Source organism: Anabas testudineus, chromosome 18 (assembly GCF_900324465.2).
Source record: "Anabas testudineus chromosome 18, fAnaTes1.2, whole genome shotgun sequence".
Taxonomy (NCBI): Eukaryota; Metazoa; Chordata; class Actinopteri; order Anabantiformes; family Anabantidae; genus Anabas; species Anabas testudineus.
The window spans coordinates 22,591,064-22,609,796 of NC_046627.1; the positions used below are offsets into that span (position 1 = coordinate 22,591,064).

The following is an 18,733-nucleotide window of genomic DNA, read 5'->3' on the forward strand; positions in this document are numbered from 1 at the left end:
ACAATAACATGGAGTGTTTGCAAGCAAGCTATACAGCTCTTAATGGGAACCAACTCCTGGGCACTCTGATGGTGTCCTACTTCTTTAATATTGAAAGAGGGCAGTGGGGTCACTAAAGCACTCTTCGCATACTATATGTAGCTTGGGTCACTAGTACCAAGCTAAATTAAATTAACATTATTATGCAAGAAAGCAATTCATATGGTTGGAAGGGCAGAATAAAACCACACAACCACTGAAGTAAAGAGAGTAAGAGTTTAGCTTTAACAACCCTAAATGCCTCTAGTTATGTGTACAGAGCCGAATGCCACCAGTGTAGGTTAATCAAAATAAGAGGGAAATCTATGTATTTTGCGGTTAAAGAGTCACATTTCAATGGTCTTATTTTTGAATGATTCTTCTTTGTCCAGTATATATTTCTTAACAGTATATAACGCATTGATCTTTCTTTTGAAGTAGACCTACCTCTAAGATTTTCAGGTGGACCTAAAAGGAAAAATTGAACAAAGATCAACATGAAAACAGCAGTAAACATTTGTTATAGGTTATAGATATAAATCATTTAAATCCAGCTCTGACGGAGAGATTTTCTCACAGCATACTGTACTGCTTTAAGTTGACTAAACACTTTTCCAACCCCAGCATTAGCACTTTCCAACTTAAGTAGTGCTTTTAAAACATCCCAGATTTCCTATGACCATGGGAAAACTTGACCTAAAACATACAATTAACCCTCATTTGTGCTGTGTGGTGACTGTATTCTTGTTTGTTGTTGCGTACACCTGCACTGTCAATCCCTACCGGCTGTACATGTTGACCAAAAACACATCTACTGCACCAGCCTGGCCTGATCTTTCTTTTCTGTACAACTCGAGTGCTCCCACAGTGAGCGATTTAAAAGCGGGTTTCCACCTCCTGCCTTCTGCTGAGCTCTGAATAATGAAACTGTTTGTGGATATTTGATCCACAATCACACTGAGAGGCTCTCACGGATGTCAGGGCTGATGGATTTGGTTGTTTCTTTTGTTTTTGACTAAGTGGTCCTTCGTCAGAAATGTATCACTCAGACCTGACAAAAAGCCGTGTTTTGTCTTTAGTGAATAATTTATTGTTGTTCCACCTGCAGTTGCTGCTAATTTGTCTCTTTGTGCTGAGGAAGGAAAAAAAATAGGTACAACTACAAAATCATAACATATTAAATAACTTTGTTCTGCTACTGATAACACATGTAGTTATGCATCTTAAGAACTAGAACAAATTGCTCCTGCCTGATAAACTACAGCATATCAACTAAGCAATAGTTATAGTACGTAGGTTATGTCGCTGTGAGTCTACCACACCAGGCAGGACTCCTGGTGCAGACTGCAAAGATGCCTCTGAGACAATCCAGCACCTAACAGCAGGTTGCAAGAGGCCAGCTGGCAGGGCGTACAGGAAATGCCAAAAGCAAATGGCTAAGATCCTGTGAGACCTCCAGATACAGAATGAACAAACTTCTAATGGCTAATCAACCAGACTTGGTAGCGGTGAAGCTCTTCTTGAGTCGTAGGCTGTAGTCAACCCAGACGGTGCACAGGTTGATGCTGAGTCCCATCCATTAGCAGCTGATTCATTTGTGCAGCCAAGGCCTCAGGTATGGGCAGCTTGTTGAAGGCTACTCTTTAGGCCTCCAGCTTCACTGTTTACTGCTCCTTACGTCTAATAGTTGACTGTGAAAGGAGTTTATTCTCCCTCTGTGATAGGATATTGATACTGAACCACTTCTAAACCTACTTGTCACACTGTACCTCGCGTCTACTCTGGCTATTTGTGGTTCATGTGGGAGTTGCAAGCTGCAGACAGCTGTGTCTCTTCATGCTAAGCTAAACCAATTGCCTTTTTGCTCTTGCTATATATTTTAATATGCAGACATGAGCGTGGCAGTTCTCACCCTCTCGTTCAACTCTTGGTAATAAAAAATGCTGCCGGCGATTGTCACGGTGAACACACCCAGTGCATCCCAGCTTGCTTTGAACCGTTGCTGCATACGTTAACTTACAGCATACGTTAATGTAAATGCTCAGCAGGTGGAATAACAAGCATCTTGATTCGTCCAGTCTGCAGAGGATCCAGTAGCAGAAAGTGACAGAAATCCAGAATTTGTCGGTCCCATTGTGGCGGCTGCTCGGCCGCAGCAGGTCTGTTTGTGACAGGTGACATTGGCCAGGGAGGACTTTCCACCCCCATCCACAGATAAGTTTTGACAGCTGTAAATTGAGAGGAGGGAGGAGAAGTGTTATTTTTATCTTTCATTCACGCAGGCCCAAACCAGAGAGAGAGAGAGAGAGAGACCCCCACCCCCTTTTTCTCGTCTCTTCAGAAGTCAGGAATCCCTTCTGGATTTCTCTTTTCTGCCTGGCTGGAGAAACTTCTGGAGATCTGACCACAGCATTAAGACCAGGACGGACGGCTGTGTCGGAGGAAGACCGTTAAAAAGAGGCAAACGGGCTACAGAGTGAGGAAGGAGCTGAATTAAGAGGCCGACATGGCTCTACTGTGCTACAACAGAGGCTGTGGGCAGAACTATGACCCTGACCAGAATAAGGACGGTAAGATCCTGTGTAATTCTTTCTTTACCGGTACTGGACAAAGCCTCCGTGGGAGTCAGTCTTGGTCTGAGACAGTAAACATTTAATCTTGTTCTCTTCTCCATTTGACATTTGCACAGAGCTCTTCGTGTTCAGTCAGCTCTTAGTTAACAGAGCACATTAAAAACCTGCAGCAAGTCAGAATCACGCAACCTAAGACAATGTTTCCCTCAGAGGCTCGGTCTATATCCACACTTACTTTGAAAGTACTCTCACAAGACCAGATTTATTTGTCAGTTTCTTTATTAATTTAAACAAAAGATGTCGCAAAAATTAGAGGAAGTAAAAATTAGACAAATTCATTGGAAAAACAACAATCAAAGTACAAGTGAGCAAGAATCTATGAGACTGTTTAATCAGGTTTCAGGAAATGGTGTTTGTGGTGTGGATTTACAGAGACGTCTTCCTATCTGCTCTGTGCCTGTCTGAGAGACACAGTGTGAGACAGCGTAGCGTGTATCAGCCACATGTCTGGAAGGTTGACTGAGCTCTTCCTAGTAACCAACTTCCTTTTATGGGACACATTCACACATACCGTTTAACTCCAGTGACCCCCGAGAACAGCTGCTGACTGTGTGTGTGTGTGTGTGTGTGTGTGTGTGTGTGTGTGTGTGTGTGTGTGTGTGTGTCTATATTCAGTCTGACAGTGTGTTTCTTTTTCCTCCAAAAGATTCCTGTCTCTTCCATCCAGGAGTCCCCATCTTCCACGATGCTCTGAAGGTACAACTAGTCAACAGGTCAACAAGCGAGCCCCACTTTTATTTTGCTGAGTGAATCTCATATGTTTGTTTGTGTGTCCGTTTCCAGGGTTGGTCCTGCTGTAGGAAAAGGACAACAGACTTCTCAGAGTTTCTCTCCATCAAGGTAACAGCCTGGGGTCAAATACTAAATCTTTGTGGTCTATTAGGATGCAGCATGGTCGAACTGGGCATAGCTTCTTTAAATTTGCCGAATGTATTAGATCGCAGTGAAATGTTTAACAAGAAGCGGAGGAAATGTTCTGTGATGAAATTTTAATCAAGTGCAAGTAAAACTAGAGGTGTTTAAAATGCACCGAGAAGGCCGGACTTAGTTTGAGATTCACTGACCAGGTTTAATAAGCTGCTTCATGTACAGTCATGTTTATAATTCAGGCTTATTGGTCACATGGAAGGAAACAACTAAAATCACATCCTTCAGCTGTAGTCTCATATTTCCTGTTCACCACATAAGGACAAAACGTTAAATGGATACTCTAAAAATTGTTTTTTATTTAATTTAAATTCATTTAATCGTGTTTCCACCACAGAAACTTTTCCCACGAACCATGAACTTCCTTTCTTTCAGGAACTTTTTCCTTTACCTGTTTTGGGTCTAACTGTACTTTAGTACTTTCTGATGATCCAGGAACTATTGGGATGGGCGCAGCAGCGCTGAACATGCTGGTCAAATACCATGCACCATTTAATACACTAATCCACTGCACATTTAAAAAAAGCGTCCAGTCCACCCCATTGTGGAACAGTATCCCTTAAACACTGTGCCCTGAGTTCAGAGATATTATATCATATTATCCCATAAGTAATTGGGCAAACACACAAGTCAAACATAGAAGGTAATTATTGGATATCTGCTTGAAAAGCTGATGCTTCTGCAGTCTGAATAAAGAGTTTTAAAGGTAGTTTTACTACTCCTGTAATAAACTGACCTCTTGTTTTCAACAGGGCTGCACCCGCGGGCGCCACAGCGACACAAAGCCCCAGGAGCCCCTTCGGCCGGCAGTGTCATCGGATAAGAGTGAGATTAAACACACTAACAGCAAAGAGATAATCTACCAGGGACCCAAATCTGCTGAGGCGCTGCAGAAAGAGCGACCCAGGTGAGTGTTTCTAGTACAGCTCTCATTTCTGATATGTCTCCTTTTATTTCTAAGATGAATGTATCTCTCATGCAGCTGCATCTCGCCTGTAACAACCCTGGAATAACTAAACACAAACCATGTATTAGTCTGTGCTGAAGCTCCTGTGTGTGTGTGTGTCTGTCTGAGCATTCATGTTCTTCAGCATCCATTTCCAGATTAACGCGAATGTGTGTGTTTACAGTTCAGATGAGCCCAAGAGCAAGCTGCCCCAGAAAGTGTCTGCATCGCTGGTTCAGGCGCTGGAGAAACTGGAAATTAGCAAGAGAGCTGAGCTAGAGCAGAAAGGTCAGCGTGAGCGTGTGTGAGGGCGATTTTCGTTTAAAACCAAGCTACTGTGACATTTTCCTCACTTTTGGGTTGTTGTTGTTCTTGAACACGTCTCTGGGCCTCACACAGTTGTAATTGTATTGACTGTAACATATTTTTAACTTGTTATGAAACTATAATAACAAAGCAATGAAATAAGGTGTGTTTCAGTTTTTGTGCACTAACCCGCATTAAAAAATGTCTTTGTCCTGTTCTCCTCTAACAGAGAACACCATCGTACAGGGGACTCGATGCAAGAACTCGGGATGCAAAGCGGTGAGGCTCTGTTATTTGCTGGTTTGAGTGTGTGTGTGTGTGTGTGTGTGTGTGTGTGTGTGTGTGTGTGTGTAAGCAAACTCATTGACAAGAGTTGAGTATGTGACAAGAACCTCGACACGCACAGGGAGAAAAGCCCAAACTGAAGAGCAGCGTGTCTGTGCTTCACTGTGGGTTCAGTTTATCACTGTCTAGCTACTGTGCTCTTGTAAAGCTTATTAAGTGCTCCATCTAGTGGCCAACACGTGTAACAACCCAATATGAAGCATTGTTATGTTCTTATCACAGCCCTTTCTCCTCCCTGTTCTTAAAATAACTTCAGTGGTCTGTAAATATTCCCATTTACTCGAGTAGTGCAAGGTTTTATCAAACTACTAATATTCATCATATTTATTTTTTTTTTAAACTTTGCATTTACTTTAGCGAAATGTTAAATTTTTCCAAATGCACTTAATAAGAAGCTGATTTTAGTCATGTTTGAAACCTCCTACGACAACAAACGACTCTATATGGGCTGCCAGCTCTAAGGTGGAGAAACACTGCATCCAAACAAACACACCATTGACTGGTGACCTTATCGTTTGACTGATCATCATCAGAGGTGTGAGGAGAAACCGTAATCAGTTACACATTATTGATCAGCTGCTCTTTACACTGTGGTCATTAGTGGTGTGTTTTTGTGTGTAGGTCTACCAAGGCCCCGAGACCAACATGGAGGTCTGCACCCACCACCCTGGAGCACCCGTCTTCCACGAGGGGTAAGACAGACAAACAGACAGACACAAAGTTGAAATTATTAAACAAGCAAATCACTTACACAGTTTTTCACCCTGTATATTCAATATGTGTTTCTTTCTGTAGGTATAAGTACTGGAGCTGCTGCTGCATTAAGACAGTAGACTTCAATGCTTTCCTTGACCAGAAGGGCTGCACCACAGGGAAACACTGCTGGGTCCCAAAACAGGTAGGCTCCATACAAAACCACATGGGAAATACTTGTTACTAAATGTGCAATATACAGTACATGCGCACATGACCTGGTTCGAAAGAGGTTTAGAAAGACCTGTCACACATATCTTTGTAAAAGTGTGAAAAACAAACATTTAAAATAATCAATTTTTTGAATGCAGATTGGTGTACAGGTAGTTCCTTCCATTTTTTTAAATGTATGAAATAAAAACGTAAGATAAATAGGTAGAAAATACACTGATTCTTAATATACAAGTGCATCAAACTAATGCAGCAGTCCTGCAATAAATCTTGACAAAAATCTTGACATAGTAAAGCTTGTTAGGTTTATTTATTTTTCTTTAAACTGCTTTAGAAAGATGCTGATTCAAGTTTGTGGCCATTTTGGAGACTTCACTGTAGCTTGTGATGCTGTTGATGTGAAATCTCTAAAAACTAATGAGTATTGTAAATAGTATCTATCTAATAGTATCAGAATGCAAATGACTGAAAAGAGGAACAATTCAAACTATAAGATCCTACACATTCAGTACACAGCACGTCGGCTTCTGGTTGATTAATTGTTCCTCTAATTAAAGTATTATCCTTGTTACTGAAGCTTAGTTTCTTCCAAAAGCCATCATTACCTACAGAAGCCTACATGTGTGAGATGATTATGATCCTCAGCTCCGACTCGAGCTACAACAACAAGTCGGATTCAAACTCGATCCTTTTCCTGTGTGACACACATCTGTTTACGTTCACAGGACAAGAAGAAGGTGGCGTGTCGACACGACTGGCACCAGACTGGAAATAGTGTTGTTGTCACAATTTATGCCAAGAATGCAAACCCAGACGCTTCCTCCATAGAGGCCAATCGGACAGTGGTGAGTCTAACGCAGACACACACACACACACACACACACACAAGTTTCCCAATGGCGATTAATCAAGTCAGTTATTATTTTTCATTCGGTTAGTTGCTGCTGTGTTCATGAAATATTTACTCCTACCCTTTAGCTCCATTAGAAGCCACTCATGTCTGCTCAGGTGTTCCTCCGTGTTGTAGCTTTCACAGTGTAACCAAAGGGTCACGTAAAAGCTCTTCCTCCTTCTCTACTCTGTGCAGCTCTCGTGTGAAATCCAATTCGAGAATAACAAGATTTTCAAGAGAGAGTTCCACCTGTGGGGCGTAAGTACCTTCACCTGAGTTAACTGTACCTGTCTCTACTGCACAGTAGCCATTTCAAGTAGTGTCTGCATTGGAACCTGCTTCACTTTTTGGCTTTGAGACACTTTTTCTCTGAACAAGACCGACTTTACTGCCGTTATCTCATCTTTGTTTGTTTGGATGCGCTCGCTTCAGGTGGCCAATGTCAAACAGAGCTCTGTGAACATGGTCCCATCCAAAGTGGAGATCACGCTGCGTAAGGCCGACCCGGTGGCATGGGGCAAACTCGAGGACCCCAACTACAAACCGGAGCCCGAGCCCATAGAGGAGTCCGTCGGTGAAAGCAACGAGACGCATCAGCCCAACTGGGACATCGACGACGATGACATCAGCGACTCAGACGAGGAGTGGGCCTATGACACGCCGGAGAACAAGAAGCCAAAGGATAAGGACGGGGATGAGCAGAAGAACAACGAGGAGCAGATTTTAAAGAGAAAGGAGGAGGTGGAGGAGGAGATGAAGAGGGCGATGGAGGAGAGGAGGAGGGCGGAGGAGGAGAAGAAAAAGCTGGAGGAGCAGAGGAAGAACGAGGAAGCAGGTTATGAAGACATGCCGGATCTAGAGTAACGGGGAAAAACACATCTAATGTGTAGGAAAATGTTTAAGTGAAATAGATTTTTGTAATGACGAATATGAAATATCTACTTCTCAAATAGGAGATTTAAAAGGTTCATTTAAGGGTCATTTAAAAGGTGACTGTCTTATAAACCACCAAGTGACATACTAGATAATTGGCTGTAAAACATACTGTGTCCTTTTCACTTCATTTCATTATGATGCTGAGGTTTCAATGTTCAAGTCAGAATATACTCAGACACGACTGGGTTCAAGTTCGTTACAAGAAATAAAATACTTTTTTGATACCAGTCTACAGCTACACGTTACTTGTCACCTCCCCTGTGTTTTAAACAGGAAGATCAAACTTGCTCACTAATGACTCGTCAGTATCCACCGGTGGTCCAGGTCACCGCTGTGAACTAAGCGAGTCGTGCTGAAATCCTATTTCAACGTCTAGTTTTCCCTATTGTACACCTGCAAACACGCCTGCTCTGTGTATTACTCACTCATCTCCTCTACTACAAGCAGGGAAAGGCTGAGAATATAGCCAACGCTTCAGTGGGCTTCAAACGAAGTGCTTGTCAGATCATCTCAAGCCTGATTTATACTTGACGCAGGGGGCTAATAGGAGTCTTGCTGGTACTGGTTTTGATTTATAGTCACCGTCTTTGTACTTTGTGATGCAGACTAACAGGAGGACTGGGGTCTTTGATTGTTACAGTTTTCCTAGGCGAGACTGAAGAGGCACTGGGATACTTTAAGTGCGGCCATTCCAAGACAACTATAAACAGCTACTTTAGATACGCGTGGACATAGCACGGGGGGGGGGTTTGAAGCACACCGACCCCTTTACCTCTCTCTCTTTACTTTAAAGGTGAATAAAAGCAACCGAGAGCCTGAAATGTACCAAAGCTCACAGAGTGAAACGTACCCCGAGGTTGGATTTTACAAACACAAACAGCCAACACACCAGTTTCACACTGCAATAAATCGTTTAATCTCCAGAGGTTGCGCTGACTTTCTTTGTTTTACACTTCACACAAAAACACAATAAAATACCTCGCAACGTACAAGGTCGTGCAACATCTAGTCTGGCTTCCAGCATTGCGCACACAGTCTCCATACGTAGGCTGTTCAGATCAGGGGCGGTTTTGTCTACAGTGCACTGTTACACTAATCTGCGGAGTAATTTCAGGTTTCTTAGCCATTTTTTTTGCTTCCCCCCCCAGTACAAACACCATTTTTACTGTTTCCAAAGAAAAAAAAATAACAGAAAAACTTAAAAATACATTTAAAATCTGAGAAAAAAAACAAACAAACAAAACATTTACACTACAAACAAATGGTCATCGTTGGTTTAAAAATGGTGCACATAGATTCATTCAAATACTGGCCAAAGACATGGCGATGATCTCTCTGTGTGAGCGATTCATTTGTGGTCTGTCGTAACACTGGAGCATTTCAACTACTTTGGCTTAAAGTTAACATGGGTTCGGTTTTAAGAATCCAATTGGTCTAAAATTGGAAAGACACTTCAGTGACTTTGCTGTGGCAGATAGATGACACACACACACACACACACACACAGACACACACACGTAATAACACAGGTGTTAGATGGGAGGTCTCGAGCTGCTGTGGGAGTAACCACTGATGTAATAAACATTTCTGTATACATCTGTTTATATATCTCAATCTTTTACATTTGGATAGATATATTACATTTTATCAACACACTTTTGTCCATACACATTTGTCATAAATAAAAGATTTTGTCATCAAGTGAACAATAATAAAATAAAAAACACTCAATTTTACACACACACAGAAGTTTATACGCACATACACACCAATGTCTTTTTCTCCCCGTTAAGTTTGCGTCGTCGTAAAGTGCAAGGCAAGATACAGTAAACTTTGAAATGTACGACACACAACAACTTTTGCATCGTAAGCGTACAGTATAGAAGCATCCTCAACACCCTCGCTGGCGCCCTGTATGTCTCAACCCACTGAACTGGGTACAAACTTGGCACGACACCACTGAAGCCTCTTAGGTGTAGAGCGTAGAGCCGGCACACTGTGGACTACAGCAGCACAATCCCCCCCCGCCCCGAGCCGGTAAGACCTCGAACGCCTCACAGTAGCTCGCGTGGGTTAGTTTGATGTAAAAACGTACTGTAGAGAGCTGCAGAAATTCCTAAAGCTAACTTTTCCATGAGCGACACAGGAACAAAAACCCTTACAGATAGAAGCTTTGTTCGTGGATGTGACATTGCATCACAGGAAAAACAACCCCAGGTATTTAGTTTATCATGACAATAAATTCTTGAGTGGTTCTTTATAGCTCTGTCACATGATGTAATGTGATGTGAACTTAGCCTGTAGCACTCAGCAGAGCTTGCAAACGTGTAGCTAGCGTTTGACTCTAGGCCTGATCTTGCCTCATGAACACGTTATTATTATTTTTGCAATGAAGCAATCCCAACTTTTAAAGTACTACTCTGACGCGTTAAGATGAAAGTTACCTCTGTAAAAAGAATCCCTGTCCAATCATTAGGGAGTTAGTCAACAGCTAGCTTAGATCTGTTCCGAACTAAAAACTTCAACTTAAATATGCGTGAAAACTTGACGCCTGTAGAAAAAGAAATGATGCTTCAGCTGCCAATTACACATCTTCAAGACCACATGCGGTTTAGCCGGTCCTCACAGTGGAGCTGCCAACCTCAAACAAGAAGCAAAACGACGCAAGCAAAGAATGGTTAGTATTTTGATTAGCTAGCTAGTGCAGGTAAGGACCAGGTAAGTTGCTGGAAGGAATATTTCACTTCTTGTTGTTCCAGTTATCTGAGCTATTACACTGACACACAGAGATGAAATCGATGTTAATCAAAGCAACTAAGCGAATCTCCCACAGTTTGTTCAAATCTTTCGAGGATCATTGCTGTCAAAGCCGGGCACAAGTTGCCTCTTTAACTTGTAAACATGGATATTTTAGCCATTTCCAACCAGCGGCACATTTGTTCAGGGAATTTCCACAGACTTGCTATAGTATACGTATAGGACATCTTGGGGTTTGTTTTAACCTGCTTGCAGAACAGTGGAACAGGATCTGGACGACACGGTGGAGCATCCGACAGACATTCAAGTGTTTGTTTGTTTTTTTGTTTTTTTGCTTAATTGCAACTTTTCTGCACTGATCTATTTGCAGTCAGAACTGAACAACAAGCAGGTGAGAACAAACAAGAAGTGGCTAGAATAAACAGCCTCAAAGTCACTACTGCGAGGCAACTTCAGCCCCCACAGTGAGGCCGAGCAAGGCTGAGTTTGCATGCAGGAACACACGGAACAGCTTCGATTATACGCACAGTGGCCAAGGAGTTCGTCATAGAGGGAAGCAGCAAAGCCAGGACAGCTTCACAGGATACCATTAGGAAAATACCATATACAAAAAAAATATATCCATTTGTAATAATCATAATAATCATAATAATAATAGCTCTTAACCACAGACAAGGCAAAAATCAAATATCCACTGACTCTTATTCTTATATTACATATACAATCATTAGTATTCATATGGCAAAGTTGGAGTATTATACTGTGTCGCTGTAATGTTTCTGTTAATTTGTCCTTGATGCTTCCTCCTTGTGTAAACACCCTCACCACATGCTGCCAATAATATCAGACTTATTGAGTCATATCATCTGGTACTGTACATTGAAACGTTTCATTTAAGAAAAGAAGAAGAAGAAAAGATTCACACAAGTGAAAAAATGCACAGTGGGATGAGATTTGTTTGACTCCCACACAAGTCAATTTTAGTCCTTGATAATAGCCAATTGATGTACCGCACTTTAAAATCCCACAGTCAGATCTTTTCACAAGGCTGAGATCCAAATGAAATGACTCACGATAAAAAGCATTATTTTTGCAGGGTGGATGCATAGCCTCGGAGCACACAAGTCACACAACGGCCTATTAAGAACCACTTTAGAACCACAACAGTAGAACCTTTGTGAAATCATTTATGATTCAACATTATTATTATTCACAGGTTAATACGAGTCCATACAAGTACATTCCTCAGTATTTTTTTTTTTGCAACATTTAAAATATTCTCCAGTTCGGACGATAAGGTTGAGATGTTTCAGTTTGTTCATTTTGTCGATTTGTTGCCGTACGAGTTCTCATGGCAGTAGCAAAAGAAATAAATACTCTTAGAAAGTCTCAAGAAAAGTCCAAAAGGCTATTCATCATTTCAGAAATAAAAAAAAAAATTAAATTAAATTAAAAGATTGTAACAACTTTTAAATTTAAGACACAAAATAAGATGGCTGCACACAACATGCATGGAGAGCACCACGTAACCACATTTCTTTTGTCCAAAAACGTTTCCACAAGGATGCCGTCGTTCCGTACCTCCCTTGTCCTCGGATTTGCTGCTAGCGACGTCCGCCCCCCCCCCCCCCAGCTCAAGCAGGTACACACAACCAAAAAAGCAGGCCGTCAGTAGTGGAGCGACGCAGTGCAAAGCTGGGCCCCTTCACAAAAAATAAAAAGGCAAAGTAGTAGAACAGGGAGGAAATGGCATTTGGGAAAAACTGGGTTTTCCTTTTCTTCCTCACACCGTTGTCAAGCCACTGGGCTTTGCAGTTAGAGGGGAGGAGAACAGGAGGGATACTCATCATCCCTGGTTTTTTAGGGTAAAAGGGGCAAAAACAAAGCACCTCTCGCTGAACTTCAGTTGCCTGAGGAATCTGCCTCGCTGGCCCCACCTTTGATTTCCCAAGTTCCTGCACGAGAGAGACAGAGGGAGAAAGAAATGACAAATTATCCAAAGCAAACAGTAAAACTAATGAAAAATGGCTTAGAGACTCTTTAAAGTTACCATTACCAGTCCATCAATAAATGGATGGACTGGTAATCCTTTGAATCACTTTGCACACTGTGGCTCTAATGCATCATTAAATAGAGTGGTTAGTGGGGAATGGATAGGACTCTCTGTAGCCACGATGAATCACTAATGCCTGAATTGGCCGTGATCCCGATCCTGCTGTTTGGCCCAAGACATCACTATGGTGAAAAACTGTTTACCTCTCTGGACAAAGACAACTAATAAGACTTGCAAACAGTGGCTTTGAGGCACCAGGTTACAAAAACACATTTGACCCCGATTCAACTTGATTTCTGCTTAATGCTGTGTCATTGTGGAGATCCACTTAAAGACCATCACATGTTCACGTGTAAAACACTCCCCCTGTTCAAAAGAAGGTGGACGGCTGTGTCATTGTCACTGTGAACTAACAGTTTTCATATTGTGGCTCTGGGACATGACTGCACTGCACAGAGAAGCGGCATAACAGCTAATATCAGCCCGAGAGTCTGTCTTGATGTTTTACCCGAGAGAGAACTGTTGGACTTCTGCTTGTGGAGCTTCTCTCTCTCCTTCTTCCCCTTGGCTATGATCTTCAGCTTCATACTGCTGCTGCTCTTACTGCTGCTCCTCACCGAGTCCTAAGAAAAAGGAAGCAGAGCCCATTGGACATACGGAAGAGAGATAGATTTGGAGACTCTGCTTGTCAGTAACGGCAGATGGGCTGCTACGAATACGGACTGAGCAACAGGAGTGACGCTGGCAGTTTGTTGGTTGTCGGATAAGACTGTGATAATACAATGAATTCTTTCTCAAACACAAACACAAACAGACACGTACAGTTTCTTTCCCCACCTCCTCGGAGCACTGCATGAGTGGACAGATCCAGTGGATGTCGTCCAACTTGTGGAGTTCGGCACTGAGGCTGTTCAGAGTCGACCGAAGCTCCTCTTCTGCTGGAGACTCCGACTTAAGAGGAAGAGAAATAGCTCAGGTTTAACAACGCCACAGACTTATTACAGTTACTTCATATTTCATCATGTGGATAGAAAGAATGTAAAGTGTACAATATAATGAGTCATTTTCCATTTGTAAATCTGAAAACAATGTCTGCTTTGTTTTTCCACCATTTGAAGAGGATGTACGTTCTGACATGTTACGTTCATTGTGCAGATTCACTCATTTGCAAACATCTGTCAGTCTATAAATCTGTGAACAGCTGGGCATGTAGGCCTCATTTGCATATTGTGCTATTACATTCTGTTTGCTGCTTTATTTATCTCTGTCAGATCATCACATGTTCCCTATACCTTTGTCTCTTTGATCGCAGGTGAAATATAGGGAAACTAAATCACGACTTGATTGTGAGTGTTTGAGAGAAATCAAACAATTCTTCATGGGAATTCATTTCATTTTCATTTACTTGCTCTAATTAAATAGTAATGACATACTTTTAATAGTAATTAAAAGTATGACCCCGGTATTGTATCCACTGCAATGTCTTGTGAATAAAGGTAAAGCAAACATAAGCTGAACTAAGGCAAATTAAATGTGATTCATTGGGGCTTAAAACAGCAGAGACAGAGACAGACGGGACGACAGGAAACAACAAAGAGAAGACCTCCTAGATCTGTACCAGTATTTTTCCATCGAGCAGGGTCCTGGTCTCAGCCTGAAGAACTTTACTGCTGTTGACGATTTCCACTGCTGTACTGCGACTCAGACACTGAAAAGAGAAACGAGTAGCTTGTTTGTTTTTTTTTTAATCACCAAGTCCAAAGATGTGCAATAATAAAATGCAAGAAGTGGCCAAAAGCACAGCTGAGATGTACAGTATGTCCACTAAGTCTGTCCATCATAATGCAGTGAGGACTGTACACACCAAGGAAGGACAGAGGCAGTCACTGTATGTGATCATTATACCATTTAATAAGCGGCATATGTGAAAAATCACATCAGATTAGGTATTATATGTATATAGCATCATATATATGGGGAAGACCGGCTGTAGTGCAGTTTAACATGCTACAAAATGAACACTGTAATTGTCTGCATGTTTTCTGTTTTGCTTTTGCCATCTGTCTGTCCGTCTGCCCCTCTATCCTCCTCTCCCCGCTCTTACCTCGGGGCTCGACAGTTTGGCCTCAGTGAGCACCAGGGCGGTGGCGTTGACGGCGTGAGCCAGCTCCTGCTCCACCAGCTTGTGGGTCTTGGCTGCCTCACGAATCCTGGGGAGGGGGGAGAGGGGGATGAGGGAGGAAAGCACACACTTGAAAGCGCTGTAATTATTATTTCAACAAGCTGAAAAGGCATAATTATGGTGATTATTCCAACAAGTTATATCAGCATGTTGAGGGGACAAAAAAGCTTGGTTCTTTTCACGTTTACTTTGTGGATGCAAAACTTTCTCCTCACTCCTGAATAACAAAACTTTTATTTTTTTATTAGTCTTGTCCATAATTTGATGAAATATGTTTCATTTTCTATTGCGATTCCATTGGAAATAGAGCGACTAACTTAGGATAATGTACATTTCCACAGCTATTTCCAACAACAGACTTAACGCAACTGCATTGATTGATTGATGTTCTTCACTAATTACCTCTAGTCCCTTATACTTTAATATTCTTTCTTTTGCAGTTAAACTACTCTGAACAAAACTTAGCACTGTGCAAGCCCACATAAAAATCTTTCCATGACCTCATCACAAAAGTCTGTCTCTGAAGTAGAAAAATGTTCCCTACTTGTTGATGAGCATGTCAGCCACGATGCCCAGCTGCTGAACCTGAGTGCACTCCTCCTCAGTCAGGTACTCCATGGACTGCTGGGAGTTAAGTCGGGGCCTGGTGGTGCGGTAGCTGTCGATCTTCCTCTTGTCCTCCCACGACTTTAGCGTGCTCTCGAACGCCTGGACATACAGAAATGGACATGTCCATTTAGCTGGTCAGGAGGTAATATTTTCTTCACTCGTGTGACTTGCACGCCATGCATCTTAAAAGAACTGTCTGCATCAAAGAGTGCTTGAAATTCAAGAGCCACTCCTGATTCAAGGTGTGTCGTCAAGTACAGTGTGTTTCTGTAGACACAATAAATGCTCAAGGTGGTAATGTGAATAGTCGATGGAAGCTGTTCCAGGAAACACAGGTGCATTTTACTTCATGTGTGGATACAAGAGGAAAAAAACCTTTTACCAGTGAGTATGAGTCAACAGGAGGGAAAGAAGGAAGAAAAGTGTTTTATTATTATTACATAAATGTAACTGAGCCACCCCACAATAGTGATTTCTTAACCGAGCCGCGACAACACTTACCTGAAACATTACTGTCATCATTTGACTGAATGAAAACCACATTTAAGGAGGATCAAACCGGCGAGCCAACAGCCGTCTCACTCTGCGGTACGTAAGGAGGGAAACCATGGAAACAAACTGCCCAAATGTGCTCGGCTCAAGAGAGCTCTCAAAGGTTTGAGCAGCGTGAAGAGTGGACAAACACAGTGGGAATGAATGTGCTTTAAGAAATCCCAAAATAGAAAGAGTCAACAACATGGGCAGAGAGCTAAAGCCGCGGAGCTGAGAGTGGATGTGGCTGCAATATTTATAAAAACATTCATATGACAGACATGAATACAAGCACGAGGGAAACCGGCAACATGTAGTACTTGTCTGACATTTTTATATGTAATAATCTTGTTAGGTTGTTTTTTTATGCTCTGTATAAAGTAACTCATACTTTACTCGATTTATTTATTTTTGTTTTTATATTTTATCAGACTTTACCCTGTCTCTGGTGAGCATTTGAGCCCGGTTCTTGTGGATGATCTTGACAATGCCGGGTGGCTGGATCCAGGCCTCTCCGTCTACCTGCACAGGAACCCCCTCCTCTCCCAGGATGGTGATCTTCACCTGTCTGCACTGAAATGCAACAGAGCAGAAAACTCAGATTCAAAATTCAAAGCTGAACATGAAAAGCACCAGCACATTTTACTGGCTTGGCTTGTTTGTTGCGTGTTCAATATGTTTATTGTATACATGTTTGTTTTGCAGTGTGATATGACTGGACAGGTGATATGAGTGCTTGTAGTATAATACAGTGCCTCCTCATGCCTTCATTAACATAGATGACGTAAAACCTTTTGAGACTGTAACTGTGTAAAGTCCATATATATATCCTATATGCAGGAATGTGTGTGTGTTACCTGCGCAATGCGATGGTGCTGCAGGTTGATGACTCTGGACATGGCCATCTGCATGCTGCCAAACACAGCCACCACCTCCAGCTTCTTATCGTCAAATGACGGAGCCCCGAAGTTCTGAACACACAAAATAAAAGTAAATATCAACACTTTCAAAAGAGTAACTTTCAAAAATAAAGTGAAAAAAAATCTTTTCATTTGGAATTATTTGTGATGCACACTATGCTAATACTTTGGCTTCACCCACATTATCCTCCTTCGTGCCTCCCCAGAAGTTGATGCCGCCTGCATAGCTGGGGATGTTGAGCACAGCCAAGCCCTGCAGGCTCGGCAAAGACATGGGAACGCCGTCACACTGGAGACAGAAAGAAGAGCGAGAGTTAAAAGCAGAAAAGAAAAAGGAAACTGGGGGAAGCTGCGTTTTAGTTCTTATGCTATTATGTATTAAGAAATGTGTATGTGTGTGTATGAGACCTCAAGCTGAACTCTCTGCTCCAGGTTCTTGTACGTCTTCTGAACCAGCTCTTTTGTACCCAGGACTCCATACCACATCATGTTTTTGGTGCGACTACTGCAAAACAAACAAACAAACAAAAAAATATATCAGTAAATTAGATTTTAGCATGAGAACAGAGTTGCAAAGTGAGAGGTGTCACTGTTTTCTGAGGTGTTTTTTTCTTCATCTTGTAAAACTCACTTCACCTTTTTGTTCTTATTGTCAATGTTACTTAACATAGAAACAGAGGATCCTCCTGGAAAACCCATAATGACCCATAAACCAAATGTTAGGAACACATCAGCCGCTAATATCAGCTGTTATCTACGGTATAACCCCTGCAGCCTGCATCAAGTCAATCTGTACTTGGTGAAGAGAGTCCCATCGTTTGAAAATGCAATTGAAAAATAATTGACTTTGTATGTGTGTGTTTATACCTGCATTTCTTGGGGTGCTCATCTCTCTTGTTGTTGAACTCCAGGGAGATTTTGGCGTCCAGACCGATACCAAAGTAGTTGTTCATCACACACTTCTCTGAACATTGTCTACAGATATATGAAACATTAATTATTCACTAGTACACGGTAATGCATTAACACAGGTACAATAACTGAACTTACAAACAGAGATGATATGCACAGACTTACACAGAGTCCTCACTGAAGCTGACGGTGTTGAGGTTCTCGGGTTTCTCCAAGACAACTGGAGAGGTTGGACTTGTACCTCCTGGACCTGGAAGAAGAGCAAACCAAATGTCTTAAATATGTAACTGTATCCTAAAAATATGGTTATTAAATGAAAGTGTTTTCAAACGGTTTGTGGCACAACATAATGGCTAGGCTGTTCAAAATGGTGCCACTTGGATCTCCATCCTCACCATCCTTCAGCTCCTCGCTGTTTTCCCTTTTGATGGAGCATGAGGACGACATCCTCTGGACCTGCGTGTGTCGGTTCTGCTCGTCCACCACTAAAAACAACGGTGAATGATCAGCGGGTAGAACAGAACGTGCTCGTGTTCACAAAGCAAAGTGAAAAGGTCTAATACACCGGAGGCCAAAGAAGTCATGATCAGTCTCTCCTGTTTTATATTCCCAGCCAGAGTTTACAAACTGCTCTGGCACGGTGCTGCTGACTGTCATGTACCGTGTATGGTTACATTAGTGGAATTGGTATGACTTTATATACACTTATATTTACAGTATACATTCCTGGAAATAAACTGCAGTCAGCAACTTTGTTAATATAAAATACACTTTATAAAAACTTACACTGCTGCTGGCTGAGAAAAGAAGACGAATCGTGAACTCTTTGGCTTTCAGCTCTA

General features: G+C 41.9%; 2 protein-coding genes across 5 annotated transcripts in view; one reads left to right on the forward strand and one right to left on the reverse strand.

Annotated features, from left to right (window-relative positions):
* The first annotated feature begins 1,929 nt into the window (after positions 1-1,929).
* Positions 1,930-10,043, forward strand: zgc:92429 (CHORD and p23_melusin_like domain-containing protein). The gene is made up of 11 exons (XM_026352366.1): positions 1,930-2,588; positions 3,298-3,347; positions 3,435-3,491; positions 4,331-4,485; positions 4,709-4,812; positions 5,060-5,109; positions 5,797-5,867; positions 5,971-6,073; positions 6,825-6,944; positions 7,187-7,249; positions 7,424-10,043. Exons 1-11 carry the CDS (start codon positions 2,525-2,527, stop codon positions 7,853-7,855), a joined length of 1,269 nt encoding a protein of 422 aa, XP_026208151.1. The 5' UTR covers positions 1,930-2,524; the 3' UTR covers positions 7,856-10,043.
* Positions 10,044-11,846: 1,803 nt separating this feature from the next.
* si:dkey-172j4.3 (diacylglycerol kinase eta) overlaps positions 11,847-18,733 on the reverse strand; it is a 52,827-nt gene continuing 45,940 nt past the window's right edge. For 3 of the 4 annotated variants that reach the window (XM_026352362.1, XM_026352365.1, XM_026352364.1), the window contains 13 exons: positions 18,287-18,376; positions 18,057-18,141; positions 17,847-17,954; positions 17,388-17,484; positions 17,161-17,268; positions 16,917-17,030; positions 16,498-16,632; positions 15,464-15,627; positions 14,842-14,947; positions 14,356-14,445; positions 13,560-13,688; positions 13,246-13,360; positions 11,847-12,639 (listed from right to left, as the gene is read on the reverse strand). In XM_026352362.1, coding sequence (XP_026208147.1) covers positions 12,587-12,639; positions 13,246-13,360; positions 13,560-13,688; positions 14,356-14,445; positions 14,842-14,947; positions 15,464-15,627; positions 16,498-16,632; positions 16,917-17,030; positions 17,161-17,268; positions 17,388-17,484; positions 17,847-17,954; positions 18,057-18,141; positions 18,287-18,376 — 1,394 coding nt within the window. In that variant the 3' untranslated portion in view covers positions 11,847-12,586. The remainder of the gene's footprint in view (positions 12,640-13,245; positions 13,361-13,559; positions 13,689-14,355; positions 14,446-14,841; positions 14,948-15,463; positions 15,628-16,497; positions 16,633-16,916; positions 17,031-17,160; positions 17,269-17,387; positions 17,485-17,846; positions 17,955-18,056; positions 18,142-18,286; positions 18,377-18,733) is intronic. The other variant, XM_026352363.1, reaches the window with a different exon arrangement.